Source organism: Pipistrellus kuhlii, unplaced genomic scaffold, assembly GCF_014108245.1.
Source record: "Pipistrellus kuhlii isolate mPipKuh1 unplaced genomic scaffold, mPipKuh1.p scaffold_m20_p_7, whole genome shotgun sequence".
NCBI classification, from domain to species: Eukaryota; Metazoa; Chordata; class Mammalia; order Chiroptera; family Vespertilionidae; genus Pipistrellus; species Pipistrellus kuhlii.
This window is the reverse complement of record NW_023425573.1, coordinates 28,269,037-28,295,622: the sequence shown is the minus strand read 5'-3', so window position 1 is coordinate 28,295,622 and position 26,586 is coordinate 28,269,037. Positions and strand designations below refer to the sequence as shown.

The window sequence follows — 26,586 nt, the reverse complement described above, 5'->3', positions numbered from 1 at the left end:
AATCCTATCACCAACCTGGATAAGCGTGCAAAGGACCCGAGCCCAGCAAGGGACCCAGAGCCCAGCAAGGAACCCTGAGCCCAGCAAGAGCCATAGCCCATCCCACCTTAGCTACAGCCTTGGGAGACCCTGAGCAGAGAGCCAAGGAAGCCAATCTCTGACCCTCTGACTGAAATGCTAACTGGGTGATGTTTGAAGGCACTGAGCTTGTAATAATTGGTTGCACACAATAAAAAATGAATGGTTTTCTATTTTCTATGATTTCGATCCATTTCTCTTGTTTCTTCACATCTAGTCATTTGTTTTCAATTCTCCAGGTCAAATCTAGGCATTTCTTGAAATGTGTGCTCATATCTAGTTTCCTTGTGCAGCCGTTTTGGGTCAAAATATCTAAACTTTCATCCTGTGGCTCCCTACAGAAGGCTGCCCTTCCTGAGACCCTGGGTGTGGAGCCACCATCCATATTCCTCTAAAAAAGCACCAGGATGAATGAGAGGAAACGCAAGAGCCTCGGAAGCCTGAATCTGACTGGGACAACAGGAGGCTGGGGCAGGCCAGGCGGGGCCCTGTCTACTGCTGATATCGCCATGTTGCCAATACAAATCCAGAGACCCGCGTTTCCCTGGCAGCCAGTGGGGCGTTGAATGTCTTCAGACTCTGAGAGAAGCCCGGTTTCCTCAGAGTCAGGCCCAGCACACAGGCCCCGTCCCCATGAGTCAGTCTAGGACAAGCATTGGCCAAATCAAATCTTTGACGTTCGTCTGTGGGAAAATGCAAGGATCTCTGATGAGGATAAAATTCCGTTTTCCACAGACACAGAAGTCAGTGGGCTTGCCTCTATTTCTGCTTGTGTCAGACCTGGATGGACTGGCCATGCTCCCCTTCCTTTGTGTGTGTGTGTGTGTGTGTGTGTGTGTGTGTGTGTGTGTGTGTGTGAGAGAGAGAGAGAGAGAGAGAAAGAGAGAGAGAGAGAGAGAGAGAGAAATCTGGAAGCTGTACTCAGTAGTTCAATGAGTGCAGAATTGGGGCAAAGGCAATGGGGAAAACAATGCTAGAGCTCAAGAAAGAAATAATTGCAAGTGTCTGAAATTTTAAAGCATGAAGAGGCCATCAAGAGTGCTGAGGTTACTAAGAGTGTTGCTAAGGATACATTTCATTTCCCTTTTGTTAAATTTTCATTACATAGCATGACCTTTTTTGTTTTTAAAGTGCTTGTTTACAGTTTAAGCAGTACATTAGACATGTACTGTATATAAGAAAAGCCAAAACAGGGAATTATTTGGGGGTCTGTTTCAGATTAATTCAATTTACACTGCTTCTAACAGGGATACTATGTAGTAAATGATTTGATTTCCAAACACATCGCTTCTCAAACACATTAAGTTCCAAAACCGAGGTTCCACTTAGCTACTGAAATTGAACGTATGCTCACCCTCTAACCCACATGTGTCAAACACAAGGCCCTCGGGCCAAATCCGTCCCGCCAGGCCTTGCAGTGTGGCCCGCACCGCGCTGTCATCACTGCACTCCGCTGCGTTTCCATCACAATGACAGTTTATGACTGTTCAGTAAACCATTCGGCCCGTGATTTAGGCTGGATTTTAGATTTTGGCCCCTTCTCTGATTGAGTTCGACACCCCTACTCTAACCCAACAAGGGGCCTCAATGCATAGGAAAGTGCGTACGAGATCAATCTCAGCCGTATTGCTCATGACAGCCCCAGGCTGGGAGCAGCCGCCCCTCAGCTGCAGAAAGGACAAGTGAACAGTGGTCCCTGAAGACCAGGGAAGACTGCCCAGCAATGAGAACAGATGTCACCAACAGGCAACACCAGCGATGAGTCTCACGTCTGTGAGCAGGCCACAGATAATCCGAAGAGAATACACTGTGCAGTTCCTTTCCCATGGAGTCTGCATAGAAGGTCTTCCTCTCTGGGGGGAAATCATCTCTGGTGTCAGGCAGGCATGATTGCCTTGGGGAAGAAGGAGACAGAGGATGAGTCTTGGAAGGCGCAGGAGAGCTTCTGGGATTCTGCTGCTCTTCTGCGTCTTGGTCCATGCACTTATCCCACAGGTGTTTGCAGTTGGAGAACCTTCATTGAGCTGGATGTTGAGAAAAGAGTTGCACACTTTTCTGCACTTATATATGTTAATTAAAAGCATTTTAAAAGTTGACGCTGTCATTTTTTTTATCTGCATGTTCTATACCAGGACAACTAAAACATCTGCAACAATGTTTAATGCATAAACATTATATGTAAACAACTCCATGGGGCCGAAACCGGTTTGGCTCAATGGATAGAGCGTTGGCTTGGGGACTGAAGGGACCCGGGTTCGATTCCAGTCAAGGGCATGTACCTTGGTTGCAGGCATATCCCCAGTAGGGGGTGTGCAAGAGGCAGCTGATTGATGTCTCTCTCTCATCGATGTTTCTAACTCTCTATCTCTCTCCCTTCCTCTCTGTACAAAATCAATAAAATATATTTAAAAAACAACAACAACAACAACAACTCCATGGGGCTTCCTGAGCCAGGCACATGCCCTCAATGACCTAATACCCAGGCTCTCCCAGCACCCACAGGCCGCACTGGCCATCTGAGCAGTGTGGCAAAGTCTGCCAACGACCACCGTCCGTCATCTGCTGTGAGGGCCTCGAGTATGCTAGCCCTGCTGCAGGGCAACACCACTTCTCAGAGGTACTGCACTTCTGGGGAGAGAGTAAGCAGAGGAGGACACGCAGAGAGAAAACTGGCAGGCAGACAGAGGAAGCCGTGTGCATGTGAAAATTCCTACTGACCTTCTGCCTGCTTTTTAAAAAACCGAGATTATATTTCTGTTATACCTGGCAGCGTAATTAATAGCTTCAGTAGGTATTTTCTCTCCTGTTAAGGTGCATTTTTACTGATATACTCAGGACCATAAGCAATTCACGTCTCTAAGTAAGTCTCCTGAATGTATCACTTTTGTTTCATGAACAATGCAGCTGTTATCAGCATTCTGCCCCTTGAATCAAGGACTATTGTTTTATTATAAGCTCTGTGAAAACAGCAAAAGGGGCGGGAAGTGGTATGACAAAACAACACAAAACAGAAACTGGACTGACACGTAGGTTATTCAGAAATATTATCAAAATATAGGAGACACTCATGCTCAGTGGGTTGAAGACTGAATTGATCAATGGCTGGTGGAAGCCGTGTTCATTCTGAAAGACAGCAGGTGTTAAAACAATGAGAAGTGACCTCCTTTGCACCTGGCTTACAAAAGCTGCCTCTGTGTTTGTGGGAAAAGGCAGGATAATAATAATCATCGAAAACATCCTGCCTCTGGCCAGTTCCTTTTTATTTTTTTCTCACACTGGGCAGTTTTATTTATAGATAATAAGGCCGCTTCTAAGAAACACACACACACACACACACACACACACACACACACACACTCGCTCATTTCCCAGTGGAAGTGATGTTTATTTGACGTAAAATAGCTTTGGGATTTGTATCATCTGTGTGTTTTTTCTGTGTGTTTTTTTTGGAATTCCATCCAGAATGTGATGCACAGCTTGCTCATATCCCTTTTAATTCAGTTGACTAGCATTTTCTCAATGAACTCTGTCAAATAAGACTCATTTCCCAGCCCAAGTCCCCTGTGCTGTATTGTGATGGACTGGAGGGAAGCCAAGCTGGACAGCCACACTCCACCAGACGGGCAGCTATCAGCTGTTGGAGTCCTTGTTGCTAAGCCGGTGTCTGTGTTGTGAGCGCCCAGCTGCACATCCTGCGAGGAGCAGATCTTGGATACCTGGGGTGTCTCCCAAGATTTCTCTAAACCCCCACACTAGGAATCCTGCTAATTGAGATGTGAATTTTGAGCAGACCCCCAGGCAACCTGAGCAGCTTAGGGGACCAGCTGCCACACAATAGCGTGTGGGCTCTAATTTGTGCCAAGAACTCTGCATGCATTATTCATCTAGTCCTTATGTCAGTCCTTCGAGGTGAGTGGAACTGTCCCTCTCACAAATTGTAACCTGTCCTGGACATTGAGGGGTTGGTTAGAAAGACTGTGAATGTTATGTCTTTGAACACCAAAGAACTACCGATGTTCACTTCAATAATGCTGAGTTAATAAAATCCAGGCCTTATTTATTTCCAGTTAGGTGTGGAAATGTAAGCAGCAGTATCTCACCCATTTGCTTTTGTACAGACAATCACCAGACCTACAAGGCGGGGTGCTACAGCAGAGAGCTTCACATCTGGCATTTTAGAGTACACCTCTTATGTAGAGTGGTATTTTTATCCGTAGAAGCCCAGAAAATGCTTCTCACGTGTGAGTTCAGAGGAGAGAGCCTTCAAATTCTATTTGAACTGCACACCTTTTCCCTTTGATCCTGCCTGCCTTCACTATCCACGGTGCCCCAGGCCCACCGGAGGATGGAGGAGTAACTGGATCAAAGTCCGTGCCACGTCCTTTCCCGAGTGCCTTGAAGTCCCATGAAACCTCAATGGGATCACGGCAGTCACTTCTCAGAGCCCAGGACTCACGCTCGTCAATGACCTTACCACAACCTCGTTATAGGCTAGGTAAACTCATCTTTGGAAGGCTCCACTCCTTACTGCCTTCTGGGAGGAATACGAGAAAACCATCAACAGTGATCAAGCACTGAGTTTCCAGTAAAAACATTTCAGAAGCTAAATCCCCCGAATACTACATACACAGGGTCATACCCTCTGGGGTTCCAGTACATGGCAACAACATCCAGCCAAGGAGCCACCCCACACTTTGAGTGACAAGCAGGTGATCTCAGTGTATAGAGACGGACTTAGGTGCAGACATGTCACTGGAGCTGCTTCTAGTCACACTGTTAGGAAATGCACTGTTGTCTGGCAGTTCCAGTCATCTGAGAGTCCATCCCTCCTAATAAAGTATCTAGTTGTTTTCCAATGAATGATGGGCTTATAATTTGCCTGATTACGATGCAAACTAGTGCAGGGCGGCATCTATTCAAAAGATGGAAAGACCATCAAGATGGATGATGTCTCTAAACCACTGAGATACTCAGTTGTGAAACAACCTCACCTCTACTCTTGCTGTTAAGAGAGATTATAAAAGTTGCTTTTGTCTAAGCCCTTGGAAACTGGGTTTTCTATTACTTGCTTTGAAAACATGCTGATGTATACATGAGTATTCTATTTCCTGGGGGGTTTTGTACTCTACACTTGTTTGCTTGTTTTGTACTCAAACCTTTCATCTCAGTTCTTAGACTCCTGTCTTCTTTTCATCAGAATTATGGGTGAGAATTCTTGGTATTTTGTCTACTTGGTTTCTTTCCCCAGGAGGGATATTCCGGAAGGGGGTGGGGTGGGGGTGAGATGAATGTCATTCTGTAATGCAGTGCCATTTCTGAAGGCGATGGCATGAAGTTGTCCTGAATTTTTTCGTTAGGTCACTCCTTTATTTCTCGCTGGATTTTACTTTTCTAATCATTGCACTACTAACTGTGGGAGAGGGGCACTGTCACCCCGATCCCGTCATTTCTACGTGGATGTTCTCACCGCGCTCTTTTGACTGCAGTATCCCTGTACGAATTGCAGAGTGTAAGGTTTGCAAATAACCCCTTAGTTACTGAAACAGAAGAAGAGCAAAGAAAGCCTTCGGAGCGACTTGTTAATAACGATCACCCACGTAACTTTTCACATTTACAGCGCACCTGCACCTTCGTTTTCATGAAGTCCCTTTCATTCAGAAGGGCAGCTTCCGCCTTTGTCCTGTGTCCCCAACCAAGTCTGCTCTTGGCTCAGGGCGGATGCCCAGAAACGTTCTGAGCAAAGGAATGACTGTTACTCTTCAGGTGGAAAGACTGAGGCAGCCATCATCCGAGGCCCTGTCCAGGGCTATGTATCTGAAAGCAGATGAAAACAGGATGACGAGCTAGTGTTTGGACCGCGGCTGGCTCGGATAAATCTCGCTGGGCGGGTCCCCTGCCGATTGATCAGCTCCTCCCTCGGGCTCCTGCCAGGCTTCAACAGCTCATCCGCTGGCCCCAGGGGGACTGCCTCAGCGTCCTTCTGGGAGCGGTTGCCACGGAAACAGCAGAGGGAGGCGCAGGCGCATAGCCCGCAGGGTTGGGGGGGGCCGGAAGTGCCAGGCCTCCCTCTGAGGAATGGCACTGCGCAGGCGTAGCTTCTCCGTTGCTAGGTTCTGCCTAGCGTCCAGACCTGTGGCCACAGTGAAGTTCCAGTGGCGCTGGGTCGCAGTGGGACCCATCCAGTTCCCCTCTCTGCGGTTGAGCATCCCTGGCTGTCACCTTTCCCTGCCCGAAGTGCGAGGCTAATCCCAGGCCCCTGCCCATCTCTCCGGAAGGACCACCCTCTGAGCGCCCCTGGCCCACACCCCTTCAGCCAGGCCGGCCTTTAGGAGGGCGACCTAAGAGTTTCCCAGCGGGCTAGGGAAAGAGGGAAAGTAGCCAGCCATGTCGAGCGCGTAAGTAATGGGCTGCTGGGCCATAGCCACAGGGTGGGCTTCTCCAAGCCAGAAGGTGGCTTGCTCTGCTTCTTTGCTTCTTTTTCTTCTTCCACCCTTTCCCCGCCTTCTTTTTACATTTTAGCAAATAAAGGTTCTACTAGGGCTAGAGCAGTGGTGGGCAAACTCATTAGTCAACAGAGCCGAATATAAACAGTACAACGATTGAAATTTCTTTTGAGAGCCAACTTTTTTAAACTTAAACTATATAGGTAGGTACATTGTTATTAACTTAATTAAGGTACCCCTAAGCTGGCCTTTGCTAAAAACTCAACGGGCCAAAGAGCCACATGTGGCTCTTGAGCTGTAGTTTGCCGACCACTGGGCTTGAGTATCAGCTTCTTGTGGACAAGGAATCTAGCACACTTAGATCTTCCTCTCCTGGTTCCCTGCTGTGCCCCCTAGATCCTGCTGGTGTATTTTGTAGGAAGCAGAACCTTCAGAACCTCAGTACATTGCCTGCTTTGTGATAGTATTTCAAAGTAATATGTGGCTGCTTTGTGGAAACACCCAGGTCCCAATATGAAGTCAGGAAAGGTTGTTCCCCTTGGCTTTTCACAAGGACACCCGTCAGGTTTCACGAGCACCAGCCTCTGTGGTCGCACTGCATCAGCACTTGCTCAGCGGCGACATCCTTGGTCCTTAGTCTTTGTAGTGACCACTTCCAACGTGTATTAGAGTGCTGACTCCGGGTGCTGTTCTAAATGCTTGAAATATAATAATTTCCGATCTTCACAACACCCTGTAATGTACGAGCTGCTACTATTATGTCCATTTTACAGATGAGGAAACTTAGGCACAAAGAGCCTAAGCATTCACATACAGAAAGTAGACAGTGCCAACCCAAGCACTGTAGCCCCCGCTGGTGCTGCTACTAACCCTTTTCCCAGGCATGGAAATAAGAGCAGAGAGATTGAAGGTGGGAGAGATCAGGAGTTCCGTTTCAGACATGTGGAGTTTGACATGCCAATTGGGCATCAAATGGAGATCAAATCGGCAGTTGAATATTTAAGTCTTGAGTTCAGGAGGGAGGTCTGTGTGTAAAATATAAACTGATGGCTGTTGGGGTATAGGTCATCTTTAATAAGGCATGGAGTGAGTGTAGACAGAAGGGAAAAAGGGTCCAAGGACTAAGCTTGGTTCCTGTATGGTAAGAGGTAGGGGACAAAAGAAGAAACTGAACAAAGGGGTTAAAATCGTGCTCAGTGAGGAAGAAGTGAAATCATGGTGCCTGGAAACCAGGTGAGGGAGAAAATGTTTCTCAGAGGAGGTAGTAACAGACTTTTAAATACTGCTGAGACAAGTCAGAGGAGAACTGGGAAATGAACATTTACTTGGCAGTGCCGAGTCCAGTGGTGACCTTGGCCTTCAGTGGAGAGATGGAACAGAAGGACTCCCTAGAGTGAGTGCAGGAGAGAATAAGGGAGAAACTGTAGGCAGGGAGCACAGCTAAGTTTTTAAGGAATTTTGCTGTAAGTGGGTGGCAGGGAAATAGGACCTGGAGACAGACCTTTTTTAAAAGATATTTTAAAAGATAGGAAACAATAGCCTATTTGTTTGCTGGAGGGAATGGCCCAGTGGTCAAGGAAACAGGATGCTATGGGAGGAGGAGGGAGAAGCGGGTGGTGTCTTGTTGGAGGGGGCTCAGGACCAGTCCAGGCCGTGGCTTCAGAGAGAGGAGCGTTCATCATGGGGAAAGGGCAGGGCGGAGTCTCGGGAAACATGCAGCTCAGTGGGTGGGTGCCCTGGAGGGGGCCTGGAAAGATGGTGTAGACACTGAGAGGCAATGGACAGTACCTTCAGAGGAAATGAGGTTCAAAGCTTGGGGCTGTTGGGGGAGGGAGGGAGAATGGTCTGTTAGGGGCAGTAAGGAGCAAGGAAGCAAGGAAGGCCTTGACCCAGTTCCTCACGGATGGGGAAAAGGGAGCCTCCCCGGGAGGGCCTGTGTGCTTAGCGGACAGCCAGGCCTCCCTTCAAAAAAAAAAAAAAAAAAAAAAGCCTCAGGGAATATTCCAAAAAGAGAATTAACAACTAGATAACAATGGGAGAATTGAAGGCCTGTCGTGTGTAATATAACTTGGTGAGAAGTCCCATTTTGCAGCATTTAGATTTTTCTACCTAAGTACGTAGTATGCCTGAATATTCATGCCTCCTCCGCCCCCACCCCTACTTCCAGTTTAGGAACCCTGCCAGGCTATGGATATTACCATCTGGTCTTTTTCAATTGTCATAGTCAGTCTCCTCCACCCGCAGTCCTCCTGACTTCAGTATCTGTAACATTTCTAGGTCATACGCTCAAGCCTGAAACCAATCATGTACTTAAACAATTCTAAGTAGTCTCCTGGATAAAATAATTCCTCCTCTTTACAAGGCGCAGTTAAGATTTCCAGAGCGCTCCCACATCTGCTCTCCCATCCCGTGGTAATCCTTCGGGGGGTCCGGGGCTGGCGTCCTTATCCAGCTCGAGGAAGTCAAGGCAAAGGAGGTTAAGTGACCTGCCTGAGAGCAACTGCTCAGGAAGCAGGCTCTGACTTTAAACATGGAGCGCTTTTGCCTTTAAAAACCACTGCCATATCCAAGAGAAATAAAAACACATGTCCACGCAAAAACTGCACAGGAATGCTCGTGGCAACGTCAGTCACGGTAGCTAGAAGGCAGAGCGACCCACATGCCCAGCGGCTGATGAACGGACACACAAAATGTGCCGTGCCCATGCCGTGGAATGTTAGTCAGCAATAAAAAGGAATGAAGCACTGAGACAGGCTCCAGCATGGTGAACTCTGAAAGCACTGTGCCAGGTCAGGCGCCAGTCACAAAGGACCACTGATCATCTGATTCCACTTGCGTGTAATGTCCAGAATAGACCAGTAGAGCCAGAAATTAGTTGAGTGGTTGTTAGGGGCTGGGGAAAATGGGAATGATGATGAACAGGTATACCGTCCGGAGTGATGAAAATGTTCTGAAATGAGGTAAACGTGATAGCTGCGTAACTCTGGGGATATACTAAAAACCACTGATTTGTACACTTCATAAGGGTGAATTTATGGTATGTAAACTATCCTATATAATAAAAGCCTAATATGCTAATGAGATGCTAAGGCCACTAATGGTCACCCATTCAACCAATCAAAGCATAATATGCTGATGATATGCTAAGGCCACTCAACCGCTGGCAATGACGTGCACTGACCACCAGGAGGCAGATGCTCTGACCAGTAGGTTAGCTTGCTGTTGGGGTCTGGCTGGTCAGGACTGAGGGAGATAGGTCAGACACGCCCTGGAACCCTCCTGCGGACCCTTACCCCGCTCCCATCCGCTCCACCCCGATGGGCCCCCATTGGGGATGGGATCAGCCAGACCACACCTGTGCATGAATGAATCCATGCACCAGGCCTCTAGTAGCTCAATAATGCTCTTATTAAAAAGTCAACACTCTGAATCCTTTATCCAATGTATTCTTCATTGGCACTGCCTGGAGGATGCTGTGCCTCCCAGCAGCGAGGTGGAGTGAGGCTCAAGCCGGTCTGGGGCTGTGGGGGAAGTGGGGGCTCTACAAGTTGGCCTGGCTGAGGCCAGTGTCCAGGCACCTGGCAGACAAGCCAGTAGAGGGATTATGGCCACTGGACACACACGGGAAGCACTGAAGCCAAAGTCAGTCTCCAGAGTAAGGGGATCGGCTTGCTCAAATAGCTACTTAATATTTCCCCACCAACCAGCAACCTTTGTCTGGTCTCTCCAACAAGGCTCATGGACCTTCTGTGGATGAGGAAGGAGGGGCTGTGGTCCAACTAGCAGGACTTGAGGGCTCAAGCCATCAGGGCGGTCTTTGGCCAAAAGTTTCAGGAAGGGATCAGCTCCACCACGGCCCTATAGGGGTTTCTGCTCCTCTGCCCCTGGGTGAATTTGGACAAGGCCCTGGCTGGGTCTGCTCTGAAGCAGCGTCTAGATGCTCTTAAATTCTAGGAGTGTTCCATTCTTTTCCTTTGGCTGTGGTTCCCCTGGTGGATGCTTCTTCTACCCAAGATTCCTTGCTGTCGATGGGTTTGGGGCTTTGTGGGGTTCAGGTCACCCCGCCACCTTCCGATGCAGGCAGTATCCTTAGCTATTGCACAACCTTAATGCTTACCAGTGTTCAAGGCTTTGAAGTCTGATAAGATGTCTTTTTATCTTTTATCACCAACTCCACCACCCCCTGCAGAAACTATGACTAAAATTATTTATAGAATCTGCAGTATATGATTACCCAATTCTTGGTCATATGAAATCTGTGCATCAGGAGTCTGCTTTCTTTTTATTTGCTCTCTCGGGCAGGAACAGACATTGCCTTTTGCCTGCTCTGCACTCTGCAGCTAGCATTCTGGATGTTTCTGCAGCTTTCCTGTGGGTTTTAGCCACATCTTGCTACTTTGCTGTACTAATTGACTTCTTTGTTGCTGATTTCCTTAGATTTTGCAATTTACAAGCAGTTTTTAAAATCTCTTCTCTGAATCCCTTTCCTATATGTCTGTCCTTTTGATTTCTGTTTTTCTGGGTGTGTTTCTCTGCCCAAATAATTTTTGGTGTCTGGATTTCAGCATGTTGACTCAGTCATCGTCATCTAGTCTTTGGGGTGTGTAAAAAATGCTCTTAATTGGGCGCGCATCGTAAATTTAAATTTATTGGGCATCTGTAGGTATCTGTGGACATCACCTCCGGTTTTTACTGCTCTGTCGCTGCGTTCAGTTCAGCCCTGTGTTTAACTCCTGAGTTCCTGCAATGACCCCTCCTTGGTCACAGGGAATGGTTCTTTTGATCTGGCTTCGTGTTCTGTTTGTTAAGTGGAATTTCAGATCCAAGTTTAAACAGCATTAGCCTGTAATTTCCTTCTGTAATGAACTGACAGGTTTAGGCTCTAAACCCCATTTAGTCCACGGAACACACGGGGCGGGTTTTCTGTTTTATGTGAACATTTGTTAAGCCCATAGGAATGCGCAGCCCGTGGCCTCGTCAGGTCGGGGAGCACCTTGGGCCCGCTGCCCCCTCCCCAGTGCTGGAAGCCCGGGCTTTCTTAGACCCTACACAATTTTATGTTCTCCAGGCAGACATTTGATAAGCCTCTGTTTATTCTGATCCACGATGCATCCGGGCCCTGCTCATTCTGCCTCCTGTCTTTTTGAGGCATGACAAGCAGAATTGCCAAGATGTCCCCGACGTTTTGAACAGGCAGGTGACCTTGCTGTTGTTGTTACTGTTCTTTGTGGGCTTGTTTCCGGGAAACAGCACTGGTTTCTGAGCGCGCGTTATGGGTGTAGTGAAACGTCCTGGGAGAAGGAGATTCTGACTTTCTGACAAGTTCACAAAGCAGAGTGCTCTTCCCTGCCATGCTTTTAAAACATTTCTAAGTTTGGAGAAGTCAGGCACTTGAACCCTGTGGCGATAGTGCCAGGGGAAGTATTCAGTATTCAAACTCCCTGGGGCAGGGGAAGGGGAGGAAGTGTGGGGTGTTTGGGGCCATAAATCTGAGTTTTTGTGGTGTCTGTCCCATCTAGGCAGAAATCATAGCTGTGCATTAGTGGTGGCGGTGGCTCACTCATTTCTGGTAGATGCCGAGGTGGGTCCCTTTGGATTGTGGTCTGAGCTTACATCACAGGCACCTGTGGTCCAACACTGGCCCCGTCACTCAGGAGCAAGCCATCTCCTTCCCCCGGCCGTGGTGGGAGTGCCAGGAGTCCTCTTGGTGGCATGTCGCCAGGATGACCTGTAGGACAGAAGGTGGCATGTGGTCCGAGCTCAGTCAGTGATGCTCACAGCTGCTTACTCGTAGGAAAGTGCAGAGCGCGTGTGAGGAAGGGCAGTCAGCGGGACCAGAGCAGGTGGAGGGGATGCCTCACAATGACCTTGGGAGGGTAAGGGGGGGCCCCCAGTGTAAAAAGGTAGATTGAAGGAGCATGTTTATCTCCAACTCCTCTCAAATCACTTCCAAAAATGCAATAAAAGATTTAAAAGGCTATAAACATGCATGAGGGTCAAGGGGACACTGGAGCATTTGACAAGGGATGTCAGGAAAATGGAGGAGGAGGGAAAGGAGGTCGGATGAGAAAGGAGAGGCAGGGCAGAGACCAACAGGGGCCAGCAACCGGGGAGATAGCAAGCCAGGTCTGGGCAGAGCCCTGGGAAGAGGGGAGGAGGTCCAGTCCTTCTCAGTGGGGCTGGGCGGGCAGGGACTGGCTGCAGATCTGGATCAGGGACTGTAACCAGAGCAGCGCTGGGCTGCCCATCAGGCGCCTGGGGAAGCCAGCCATAGGAGAGGTCAGACTGAGCGCAAGACGGAGTGAGACCTCTCAGCCCCCTTGACCCACTTGCTCTGCAGGCAGATAGACACCTGGACAGACACCAACATTCTTGGGTCCTCCTCTTCCCCCTGAAGTGGCCAGGATCCTGCCCAGCCGTTCACCCCCAGGTGAAGCCCACTGGTTGATAAGCCCCTTCCCAGACATGCTGATCTTCAGTTCTGATTCTTAGATATTAATAAAGTAGCCGAAATCACCCAAAATGCCTCATAAAACATTTCTGCCACGAATGGCAAAGTCCCGATGGGAAGAGAATGACACAATCAGCAGCACAGGGGACTAATGAAGGGACTGGTGACAGAGGTGTGAGTTGAGTCCTGAGAAGCCAACCAGGGATGGTGTGGTTGGTGCCTTGGGGTTGGCAACACTGTAGCCCTTGCCATTCTGAGCCTTTGGAGGCTCCCAACTGTGTTGTCTCAACCAGCTGGAAGCTGGAGTCAGGGGGCTTCTAAAGCAGTTCTTAGAGATCGGCTTCCAAGCCATAGTCTGCACTGAGCTTGTCGCTCTCCATCATGCTTGCAAGGTTCCTGGTTGGTGCTTATAGCTGGAAGGGGAATAGACTGCAGCTGTGTGCTCATCTCTTATTGATGGACATGGGTTATCTCCAGGTCTTTGCTATTATAAAGAAACTGGGAGCCCATTGCAGGAAGATTCCTGCAAGCAGCAGCAGCAGCCCACTCCACCTGCCCCACCCTGCCACACCCTGCCCTGCCCGAGCTTTCCCTCTGGCAGCTGCCTTGCTTTCAGCTTTTCCTCCCTCTTCCTTCTACCACATGTGTCACACACAAGGCCCGCGGGCCAAATCCGTCCCGCCAGGCCTTGCAATGTGGCCCGCACCGTGCTGTCATCACTGCACTCCGCTGCGTTTCCATCACAATGACAGTTTATGACTGTTCAGTAAACCATTCGGCCCGCGATTTAGGTTGGATTTTAGATTTTGGCCCCTTCTCTGATTGAGTTCGACACCCCTATTCTAAGCTGTCTTCAGTCTTCACTACTCCCTCCCTCAGTGTATGAATTAACTGCCATCTTTGTTGGGTTAATTTGCATACTTGCTCTGATTGGCTGTGGGCGTAGTGAAGGTACAGTCAATTAGCATTTTTCTCTTTTATTAGTGTAGATGTTATTGTGGTCATTCTGGATGCAGACTTACAAGAGTTTCTCTGCTGTGCAATTGTTCTTCCATAGTGTATGCACGTGTTCAATTTTTCAAGAGGATCCTGAGTTACTTTCTAAAGTGGTTGGTCCAATTTATATACCACCAGCTCTATATATGGACAAATCAGTTAACTAGCTTCAACACTGGCTTTATGGATATAGCATATCAATAAAAGGCTTTTTAAACTATTGATTCGATGCTAATAATAAAAGTTGTCCTATCTAAAAATCACACGTACATCCAAACAGGACAGAAATTCTCTAAAGAGCCTTGTGACTACATGCAGTGTTCTGAGCTCACACTTGAAGATATTACCTTTAGTTATTCCAGATGTATGCCTGACAAAGTCGTTGTTGCTTATTGCATTATCTGGACTCTCTGTCTTTTCTCAGAATGTACAATGAGATGTGGCATCAGACCCAAGAAGCCCTCAATTGTTTGCTTGATAAAGAGTCTCAGAAGACGGTAGAGCCACACAGAAATCAAGTTTTCATCTTCCAAAAGTTAGCCACCTTCTACATAAAATATGTTCAGATCTTTAGAAACCTGGAGAATGTCTATGACCAGATCGTTCATCCGCAGAAACGAATACTGATCCGGAAAATACTGGACGGAGTGATGGGTCGCATCCTAGAGTTGAAGAACGAAATGGTTGAACTGGAATTAACCGAGTTTCACTATTTTGATGATATCTTACAGGATCTAAAGTTGGCTCCCGTAAGTACTTGGCTCTCTTTTCGTATTAGTTTCTTTTGGTTTTAAATAAGATGTGCAGTCCTGTGACCAATATTCTCCAGGCTGTCTAGAGAACTTTGCTCGTTGTTTGTGGTGTTGGAGGTTGAAGCACAGCCTTTCAGTTCCACCACACTGTCGTGGGTATGGCTTGGGTTTCCTTCGTTTGGGGCACAGTCTTTAGATCTGTTGGACACTGAGGTTTTCGTCGTCTGGTCATCATGGTGTCTGTCCAGGCCTGTTGGAATGGAGCAGACTGACCCCTTCCCAGATATCCTGTGGTGCAAACCCTCCCAGTTTCCATCAGCAGTGTCTCTACTCTGTTTCCCAAGGAAATCTCTCTCTGGCTTCTTTTCCATCATCTTCTGGAGGAGCAGCCTTGGTTGCTGGTTCCCTGTTCCCAGGAGGATACATCTCCTCTATTGTTTGGGTCATTGGTGACTCAGAGGATATGTGATAGTAGATCTTCAAGCCTCAGGCACCAAAGAAGGGCTCCCTCTCCCTCTCTGAGGCCCTCGAGGTCTCCCACTCATCACCTGTGGCCACAATGCCTTCCTGTGAGCGTTCTGCCCCTGTGACTACCCTCTGACCTTTGCTGCCAGACACCAGGGTCTCTTCTGACACTCTGTCTGTCTGGGTCTCCCAAGGGCCAGGGGACCCCACACTTCAGCTTCATGGCCCCATTAGCTCAGGCTTCATTGTGAAAGGAACGGTTTCCGTAAAGTAAAGATAAAAGGAGAAAATGTTGCATTTTCTACATGGGGTTTAATGTTTCTTCCTTTTGAAAACATTTGGGCTTCGTTAAAGGTTATGTTTCTTTCTGGGATAGATTTTCCTAACGGTAGTGCATTTTATTAGAGTAGCCTAAAGATTGAAGAAAATAACTGAAATGAATGGAAATGCTGAAAATCATTTGAAAACCTTCATGTTTATGGCATTTATTGATAAGAGCTTGAATTGAAGCCTTTTTAGGTCATGTACTTTACTCACCCATGTGGGAATATCAAGAACAATTTAGGATAAAAGTGAAATAGTCATTCAATCATATCCAATGATTGAATTTATCAATTTAATTTTAAGTATATTAAATAAACATTCCTAAATTTAAGGAATAAGAAATTTATGCACTTTATTATGGCAGGTTTGTTCAGTTCATTCCCTCCTTTTCTTACTACTTCCATCAGTACTCTGCTGCAGCTGGTTTATCTTCTTGAAGGCCATGGCATTAAGAGGGATGTTAGAACCATTGTGCTTTGAGAGGGATGATGGAGCCACTGAGCAGTGAGAGAGATGATGGAGTCACAGAGCAGTTAGAGGATTAGATGACAGAGCCACTGGGCATCGAGAGAGATGATAGAGCTACTGGGGGGCATTGGGAGAGATGATGGAGCCACCGAGCAGTGAGAGGGATGATGGAGCCACTGAGCAGTGAGAGGGATGATGGAGTCACCGAGCAGTTAGAGGGTTGGATGACAGAGCCACTGGGCATCAGAGAGATAATAGAGCCACTGGGTATTGGAAGAGATGATAGAGCTACTGGGCATTGAGAGAGATGATGAAGCCACTGAGCAGTGAGAGAGATGAAGAATACGTGACATCCTCCTGGAAGCCTTCATAGCAGGAAACTATCAACAATGTTTTCTGCCAGTCCTGGAAGATGTGGACTGAAACATTTGACGACACTGAGATCCAGCTGATTAGAGGGTACATCCAATATAAGTGCATGGACTTCATAAGCAGTGCCCTGATCAGGGAGACACACTAACCTTTAGAAATTTCTGTGGGGACTAGTCCTGTATTTCAGGGTGGAAACCCAGACCAACCAGCATCCTCAGTATTTGGGCTTCAGTGGCTCTGTCACCTGCTTAGCCTGCAGGTCCTCTGTGTTTGGGGGCCAGCACCCAACTATTTGATGGAACCTGCAGAACCAGGAGAAGTCCCTAATAGGTCTCCAAATGCAGAAAAACATGTAGGAGGGGAAAGAAGAGGGAGGGAGAGAGAAAGAGAGAGAGAGAGAGAGAGAGAGAGAGAGAGAGAGAGAGAGAGAGAGAGAGCACATTTGAGAAAAGTATAACACTTGAACATGCTTGCTAATAAATAAAATCTTGATAAAAATCACAACATAAAATAAAAATGTAATCATTCTCCCCTGACTTTTCTTTGTCCCTGGACCACACTCACCCATTGGACCCTAGAAACACATGCTTAATGCACCTCAATACTCCATTTGCCTGAAGGTTTGGTTTTCAAAAACTTTTGCCACCTACAAGAAGATCAGGGGATCCCCTTTCACTAAATCCTCAAAAAGACACCTTTTTATGCTATAATATTTATTTAGGGGAAGGTCTGTTCAAAATTCCTGGTTGGGGCGGAGAGTATGTGAGTTCACATTAGAATAGGGAAAAGGAAAGTTAACCCTGAAAATCAGAACTTTAGCTTCCCCGCCATCAGAAGGCAGCCAGGAGTCCAGGAGTATCCAGACAGTGTTTCTCTGGGGTTGGTCTAGGGCCCACCTAGGCCCTTAATAATCCTGTACACTCCTAATTATTTTTTAAATATATTTTATTGATTTTTCACAGAGAAGAAGAGAGAGGGATAGAGAGTTAGAAACATCAATGAGAGAGAATCATCGATCAGCTGTTTCTTGCACACCCCGTACTGGGGATGTGCCCACAACCAAGGTACATGCCCTTAACCTGAATCAAACCCAGGACCTTTCAGTCCACAGGCCGACGCTCTATCCACTGAGCCAAATCAGTTTCGGCCATTCCTAATTATTGAACTCAGACTGCTAAATATTCATTTGACCTCTACTAATTTGAAATATTAGGTAATGTGCATAGTGAAGAATAGTTTATATTTATTGTATAAAAAACAAGTTTCCTGCCAAAACCGGTTTGGCTCAATGGATAGAGCGTCGGACTGCGGACTGGGAGGTCCCAGGTTCGATTCCGGTCAGGGTCATGTACCTTGGTTGCAGGCACATCCCCAGTAGGAGGTGTGCAGGAGGCAGCTGATCAATGATTCTCTCTCATCGATGTTTCTAACTCTCTATCCCTCTCTCTTCCTCTCTGTAAAAAAATCAATAAAATATATTTTTTGAAAAAAAAAACAAGCTTCCTAATAATGCAAATTAATTTTGTAAGTGATTTTTGTAATGGAATAATTTGGGTAAAAATAAAACAAGTTATGAGGAGGGAAAAATTGTGATCATTATGTCTAAAATTTGATACTAGTGATAAATTATTAGGTTTAACTCAAAAATCCCTATAGTTCAAGATTTTGCTATCCTAATTTGCATTATTATTCTAGATAGACTGAAATGATATTACATTTCTTAAAATAAATTCATTAGTTAATGGAAGCCTAACTGATATGAATTACTGAAATCTTACTGTAATGATTAAAACAAGGAATATGGGTACAGTTTTTCCTTTTGACTTTATTTGTGTCTCCTTAGCAGTGATGAACTCTCCTCATACCGCTGGCCTCATCGTCTCTGAAATGAGGATGGGAAGTCAAGCCTGTCACGTTCTTACTGTATATTTTACATGGATTTGAGTCCTGAAATTGTGACAAAAATGCTCTTTTGCTTATTTTTTCTCTTTCTCTAGCAACAATTAGATATTCCCATACCCAAGTATTTTTTGAAGGAGAAGTTGGAAGTAATAAAAGGAAGAGAGAAAATCCTTGCTCAAATATTAGCCGACACTGGATTAGACATGCGTGAAATGGTTCGTATATCCTTTTTAACACATATTATTCTGTAATCTACAAAATCTACTTTTTATGCTCCTAATTGAGAAGCAATTAGATTATTTTTAGTGTGAGGAGAGCAGTACCTTTCTCCCTTGTTATTCAGTATAGAAGTTTTTGGTGATTCATAGCCATTATCTGTCAAGAACTTAGAAATGGAGACCAAAACATAATAGACTATTGGTTAAATCAACACCTCTAAAATTAGCAACTCAGTTTAATTTTTATATCTCAAATTCACTTCGCCTAAGTCAGAAGCTGAATGGTGTTTATATAAAATAATGGAGGGCTGAGATAACTTACTCAGAACTCAAAGATGACTACACTTTCTAAAAAGCTGGTTGACCTTTACAATTTCAAGTTCAAAGCAAACCAGACACTCTTGGCAGCCATGCCGCCCCTGCCAGCCCAGGATGGCTTGCATGTGCCGTCTCCCTACACCCAGGCCCCGTTCAGCGCTGCCAGCCTGACTCCAGGTTCATGCTGAGTGGTGATGGAATGGGATCGCATGCGCTGGGTTCACCAGCCTTGTACTGTCTCTCGTTTTGAGTAGGCGAGTTTGCTTCCTGGGCAGAGGGGGCTCCCTCTCCTCCCTCTGTCCCAGCCTATCCAAATAATACTCATTCCCTCAGGAATTCTTTCCTGAAGCCCCTACTTGGAGACTGACTTTCCTTCCTGCGCCTGTCCCCTACGTCAGTGTTTCCCAAAGTGTGATATGTGTACCCCCAGGGGTTCGGGAAGAGTTTGATGGGGGTGCGAGTTGCACCGGAGTTCGGTGGGGATATGCACTGCACCATGCTTAGCTGCGCCTAATTCTACGTTCTCATGAGTACGAGGGGTACTCAGCGTTACGAAAATTATAGAAGGGGTACACATATGTCAAAAGTTTGGGAAAAACTTCCCTAAGTGACTAACCCACATTAGACAATCCTGGAACTAGGTCCCAGGGCTGACTTGCCTTGGTTATCTAGCCATCCTCACTCCTGGAGCCCTGTGTCTGACCTTCATTCATGCTCAGCCTGCACGAAGCCCTTCATTTAGTCACCTCCCCATTCCACCCCAACCCTGAGCCCAGAGTACTGGCAAGCGAGCAGAATTATAGTTGCACAGGGGAGCAGAGAAGGGAGATGACATCGCACATGCTACAGGAAAACCCTAAAAATTCCTCTTTGCCGTTTCTTTCCTCCTTTCCCCCCAGTTCCTCTTCCTCTGTGTGGGTCAGCAGCAAGGAGGCTCTTCCCTCCCTCAGCATCCAGCCCTGTCACTGCTCAGCTCTGGGTCACAGGTGCTCACTCTCAGCAAGACTCCTGGCTTCTGCCCAGCTAGTGTGGCTCAATAGTTGAGCATCACCTATGGACCAGGAGGTTACAGCTCAATTCCCAGTCAAGGCACATGCCCAGGTTGCAGGCTCGATCCCCAGTGTGGGGTGTGCAGGAGACAGGCAATCAATGATTCTCTCTCAACATTGATGTTTCTCTCTCTCTCTCTCTCTCTCTCTCTCTCTCCTTCTCCCTTCCTCTCTGAAATCAATAAGAATATATTAAAAAATAAAAAAGGCTCCTGGCTTCTGGCACCAGCCCTGGGCATTTGACTGATGTCCCCACGCCCTTCATGGTCTCACTGGACCCCCACTCTCCTCTTAAGCTGCTTATTTCTGGAAAATATATGCAATATATACCCCAAGAGGAATTCTGATAAATGAAAATTGTTGTCCACTTCTACATTTGTTATGCTTAACATTTACTCTCGGAGCCTCTATTTTTGTCGCATCCACTACTCCATCCCTTAGAAGTAGCCAGTAAGGACTGTAATTATCTTTAGAACAATAGACAGTATGGAATCTAAAGGAAATAAATACAATAAGAGCTAACCACCTGCTATCTGCTTGAGTGCTTTTACCCTCATCTTCTGACTTAAAGCCTGAATAACATTCTTTCCACTCTAAGGCACACTCTTTCATTATTGAAATTGTGTGCTCGCTGCAAATGTGAAGGACAAGAGCTCACTGAACACAGAACTCTGGGGGATTATTAGGTGAATTTGCTTCCTCTAAGCAACCAAGCCCACACTGAGGAGTGGTGACTGCTAGAGGCAGGAGGGGCCCCTCCTTCAAATTGGCTCCACCCCTTACTAACCAGAGAATGCTTACATATTACTTTACTTCTTGGAGCCCCAGTCTTCTTAACCCTTAAGTGGCCACTGCAACACCTGCCTTGGAGGTTGCTTTGGATAATTTGATGAGGATGTGTGTGGAAACTGTCACAATAAATGTCCCTTTGCTCTCTTTCCTCTTCATACACATGTGCACACACATTCACATAAACACTGTTACACAGAGAAGTGATGGCCTGGGGGGTGGGGAATTGGAGCAGCCACACTTGGGACCTCAGTGCCTTGTGCTGTATCCTGCTATCATGGCCATTGCTACCCTGAGGCCTGGACAAGGACGTGGCCTGTGCTTGGGTGTTTTTGATTCCAGTGGCCTCTCCCATCTGCCCCTTCCATGTGTGAGGCTCTGCCCACGCCAGGCCACATGCACAGACTCTTCTTCTCTCCCAGGAAAACCGAAGGCTGAGGGCCAAGCCCACACTGAGTACTGCAGGCCTCTGGGTGCCTCTGCAGCCTTGCTTTTACCCCTCTTTCCTCCAAAACATCACATTCCCTCATCTGACTTTGCCTCCAAAGACAGCATTGTACTGCGCAAGGCCATCATGTCTGAATGTTTTGAAATGCAAACTTGTAGATACTGGAGGACATTTCATATGTAGAATTAACACTCCTCCAGTAATTCTAGCATTAGTTATGTTCACCAGATCATTCTATAATGGCTTCTTAAGTCAGCATTTTACTTCACGTGTATTTTACGTATTAAATTTTCAGAGATGTGTTGGGGTTTTTTTTTTGTTTGTATCAAGTTTTTTTAATATGTTTTTATTGATTTTAGAGAGAGAAATAGAAAAATTGATGAAAGAGAGATATATCAATTGGCTGCCTCCTGAGCGGCCCCTACTAGAGAGCAAGCCTGCAACCTGGGCATGTGTCCTTATGGGAGTCCAACCCGTGACCTCTTGGTACACTAGACAGTGCTCAACCCCTAAGCCACACCAGCCGAGCTAGAGATGTGTTTTTAATTCATGTTTATACTATTAAGTTAATGGACATTGATAGCCATTTCAAGTTTCATTAAATCAATTTTATTGGCATTCTTAGTATAATTTGCTGCCAACCTAAAATGTGGAGCTAATTAGTGTTTTGTTTGGAATGGTAGAGGAAAGCTGAAGGGATGCTTACATGTGGGACCACGGCACGAGTATGGCATATTATCAAAACATACATAAGTCACGGGGAAGATGATTAGTAGTGAGTGGATATCACACTCCTTATCAGCAGTTTGGCAACTCTGCAGAGTTGGGCTGGCAGTAAGCCTGTGACGTTTCTGGGATCAGTTGGTACAGTTAGCATGTTTAAATATTGGTTGATCTCTTTTTTTTTTTTTTTTTTTTTTTTTCAGAAATCCGCTGTAAAGACTTTTTCCATAGAACAGGCTGTGAAATTAATTCAGATTGCGGAGAGGGCACGGCAAGGTCGCCTGAGAGCATTGTTCATGAAGCAGATCTTCCTTCAAGAATACAGAGCAAGGCAGGCCAGGCTCCTCGGCGAGAAGGTGGCTGACGTGGCGGCAGCGGCACTGCGGATCCAGAAGGTGCGTCTGGAGCGGGAGGGCTCTCCGCCCCAGGGACCGGGTGTCTGACAGGCCGGGGACGCATACCAGGGTCTGGTCAGCTCTGAAACCCGGAATTCCAACATCTTACCGTCAGTACAGCCAGACGAAATCCCAGAAAGATTGGTTTTCTTACCCTGGGGAAACCATGAATCAAGCTCGGTCCTGTTTTTTAAATTTTATTATAAATAAGTCTAGGAAATTTTCATCAAATGTGTTTGAAATCATTGATAATTGCTGGAAAGAGTGCTGCTAAAAACTCAGTGAGGATATAAATCCTTAATGAATTTTTAAAATCCACTGACACATGGACCTACCGTGCAGGAGGGCTTGGTGCCCTTCACACAGAGCCCCAGAGACCAGGGCCGTGAGACCTGCCCTTTTAGAAAGCGGGCTTTGAGGTTCCCCCCCTCAGATTTATGCCCCGTCGTTTTTCAAATACAGACCACGTTGCTTATAGGCAAATGCAAAACGTGGCATGTGACAAGTTAGAAGTAGGCTGGAGAGAGAGGAAGTACAAGAGCGTGAGCCGGAGCAGGGAGGACGGAAGCTTGTCCCTTATGGTGTTTGAATGGCAGCGAGGGGCAGGGGAGAGGCAGATAAGAGCCTATCTTCTGTCTGGTTTCTAGGCAGATATGAAGTTCTAAATCAGCATTTGAGTTCACAGCTGAGTTGTGCAATTCAGCGCTACTTTTATATTTCCCCCATGTGACTGGCAGAGGTTTTCTTTTGAAACTATGAATTAACGCCCTTAGATCCAGTCCCATGCTCCTGCAATCCAGAAGATTGTCTGGAAGAAACCCAGATAGGGGAATCTCCCGAAGGACAATTATAGGCCATTTCTTCCCACCCCAGCCTTACTGAGATGTATTTGATATAGAATATTGTGTGAGTTTTAAGATATATGTCATAACTGGACACACGAATATATTGTAAAACAGTGACCACAGTAAGGTTAATCCACACTGCCTTTACCTCACCTAACTGCCATTTTTCCTTATAGTGAGAACATTTAAAAGCAGCTCTTTTAGCAGTTTTTAAGGGTACAATACAGTGTCATTAACTCTGGTCCCCATGCTGTATATTAGATCCCCTGAAGTTTCCACTCATCTTATACCTGGAAGTTAGTACCTTTGCCCACCTTCACACATAGTCCCCATCCCAGCCCCTGGCAACTACAAATCTGCTCTCTGTCTCCATGGGTTTGGTATTTTTAGAACCGATGTGTAAGCGAGATCATACAGTATTTGTCTTTCTCTGTCTTATTTATCCCACTTAGCATAATGTCCTCAGGTTCATCCATGTTGTCTCAAACAGCACGTTTTCTTTCTTTTTATGGCTAAATAATTTCATTATATTATAAACCACACTAGAGGCCTGGTGCATGAAATTTGTGCGGGGGTGGGAGGGTGGGGGGGTGGGGGGTGGGTTCCTCAGCCCAGCCTGCACCCTCTCCAATCTGGGATCCCTCTCACAATCCGGGACTGCTGGCTCCCAACTGCTCGCCTGCCTGCCTGCCTGATTGCCCCTAACAGCTTCTACCTGCCAGCCTGATCACCCCCTAACCACTCCCCTGCAAGACTGGTTGCCCCCAACTGCCCCTCACCTGCCGGCCCCGTCACCACCTAGTGCCCTCCCCTGCTGGCCTGATCGCCCACAACTGCTCTCCCCTGCCGGCCAACCTTGTGTGCACAGCCTGTCCTTTGGCACGTGCATTTATATGGTAGAAACAGTAGGATAATGCTCCCTTTTATATTTTTATATACAAAACAAGTAACCATTACTTTGTTTTTAGGTTTGGCGAGGTTTCCATCAAAATAAGAAAACCAAAAGAGACAGAGAAGATGAGATGGTGTTCCTGGGCATGGTAAGTTGGCTTACACACGCAGGCAGCATGTGTCCACTTTCCTGAAAGACAATAGCACCTGTATGGCGTGAGTGTTCCTTAGCCAGTCTTCCTTGAGGGGAGAGAGGAAAGAAAGATGAACAACCAGGGACTGACAGAGGTGGAATCACCTGTACTTGATAGACGCCTGCCTAGAGGGAAGGGAGCAGGGGTGTGTCCCCACACTCGGCTCTGTTAGAATCTGCGGACTCCTGGGATGTGGACACAGGTGCTGAGCCGCTCACCATATGCTGTTCCGGCTGATGTGGGCAGTGCACTCGTCTTTGTTAGTATTGGTGGAGACCAGGTTGCACTGATATGCTGCCTTTGGGGGACAATGACTGAAGCAGACTTGAAAGGGTGTATTCATTACCTACTGCTGTGTCACAAATTACCACCAACTGAGCAGCTCTCACACACAGGCGTGTTCTCTCGGTTGCCATGGGTCAGGAGTCTGGGCTTGGCTGGATGCCTTGCCCAGCACCTCCCAGGCTGCAGTCAAGGTGATGGCCAGATTGGGATCTCCTCTGAGGCTCAACAGGGGAAGGATCTGCTTTTCCGTGTGTGTGGCTGTTGGCAGGACTTAGCCCCCTTGGACTGTCGGATGGGAGCCTCCGTTTTCCAGCGCATTGTTGGCCGGACACAGCCCCGGCTCAGTGCCATGGGGCCCCTCCGTGTGAGAACCTGCTCACCAAAGCCAGCAAGGGAGAGATGCTACATCTCCTGCAAACATCTCAAAAGTGGCACGCCTCACCTTTGCCCCATTCGGTGGGTTAGAAGCAGGTCAAGGGTCACCCACACGCAGGCAGAGGGGAGGGCAGGAGGGTGTGAGCACCAGGAGGTGGGGATCATTGGACTATCTTAGAGCCTCTGTCCATGCTGAGGTGTTTCCTCCTTGGTCGGCTTCCCCAACAAAGGCCTCTGAGGAGGGCAAGATGTGTCTGTGTCTCAAGTTATAATTGTTGACAGGAATGTGAGGCGGTGCTCACTCACATATCTGATGTGTTAGGTCCATCCGGCCTTTCTGAACGACAGCGAGCTAGCTGTGCAAGACCATTAGCATATTTACATCCCTCACCCCCAACTCTATTTCTATCTTAAGGAAATCATCAGAAATAGAGATTTATGTGCATAGAAGTTCCCTCGTGTTCTTTTTAATAATGAAAGTTGGAAACAATTCTAGTGTTCAGAGTGGGGATGTAGTTAAATGATTTGCAGTGGAGCTACGTTCCTGTAGTACCATGCCATCATCGGAAACATGTTTACTACTAATTTTTGGTGGCCCAATGCTCAAAGTGAAAATACAGGATTTAGAATTATACACAACAATACGATTTAATCTAAATATATACGCACATCCACATACATGCAAAGAAAGAGAATATACCAAGTTCAGATAATACTCTTTTTTTTTTTTTTTTTTTTTTTTTTTTCATTAATCCTCACCCCAGGATAGTTTTCCCATTGATTTTTAGAGAGAGTATAAGGAAGGGGGAGAGACAGAGAGAAACATTGATGTGAGATAGACACATCGGTTGGTTGCCTCCCACATGCACGCACCCGGACGGGCCAAGGATCAAGCCTGTAACCGAGGTGTGTGCCCTTGACAGGAATCCAACTGGCGACCCTTTGGTTGACACGGGCTGAAGCTCTAACCACTGAGCAACTGGCTGGGGCCGCTCATTTTTTAATATGGGGACTTTGGAAGATTTTTTTTTTTTTTTTTTGTCCATAATTTTCTGTGTTTTCCAAAGCATTTGAATTTTGCTTCATTAACCGGGGAAAAAAGTACACATCTAAAAAAAATAAATAAATAAATAAAATAAAAATAAAAATAAATGGCCATGGAATAAAATCAACTTTTTTTCCTAAGCTCTCCAAATTGTGTGGTGTATGTGGGTAGGTAGCTAGGGAATGAGCCAACGTTCTTCTACACCATTCTTAACAGACACGCAGATATGAGACGTCATAATAAAAACAATAGATACTTCCAATTTCTACTTTAAAAATTAAACTCACAGTCGAAGATTTAATCTCAGATAATCTAAGTTGAATGTGAAATTTTGTGTTAGCAGCAGTTTTAATTCAACAATTTCCATTTAATTTAACCCAGCCTGCATTTGCTGACCATCTACTGCGTTCATGCACCAGAAATTTAGGGAATGGTCAAACAATATTTTTTCCATCTTGAAGCCTAAATATCTTATATTGATCCCACATAAAGATAGAATTACGTGTCTCTTATTATGATTTTCTGTTTTACTTTGACATTTGTATCTGCTTAGCTCAAATAAAAATGCCTATTAATTTTTCAGTAGTGCAGAGTTTGGACAATATAAAGAGAGTAATTCATCTGTTTTCTATTAAAGGTGACTTCTCTCTCTCTCTCTCTTTGTGTGTGTGTGTGTGTGTGTGTGTGTGTGTGTGTGTGTGTGGTATGTTCATTGAAATTTTACACCATTGTGAAATATATGGATTCAATTTATTAAGAA

The 26,586-nt window shown here is 46.4% G+C and overlaps 1 protein-coding gene across 1 annotated transcript in view; it reads left to right on the top strand.

Moving 5' to 3' along the window:
* The first annotated feature begins 6,163 nt into the window (after positions 1-6,163).
* Positions 6,164-26,586, top strand: part of IQCA1 (IQ motif containing with AAA domain 1) — a 111,716-nt gene continuing 91,293 nt past the window's right edge. Inside the window, exons 1-5 of the mRNA XM_036422142.2 lie at positions 6,164-6,473; positions 14,393-14,717; positions 18,347-18,466; positions 22,000-22,191; positions 24,005-24,076. Of these exons, the coding sequence (XP_036278035.1) occupies positions 6,463-6,473; positions 14,393-14,717; positions 18,347-18,466; positions 22,000-22,191; positions 24,005-24,076 (720 nt within the window). The 5' untranslated portion in view covers positions 6,164-6,462. The remainder of the gene's footprint in view (positions 6,474-14,392; positions 14,718-18,346; positions 18,467-21,999; positions 22,192-24,004; positions 24,077-26,586) is intronic.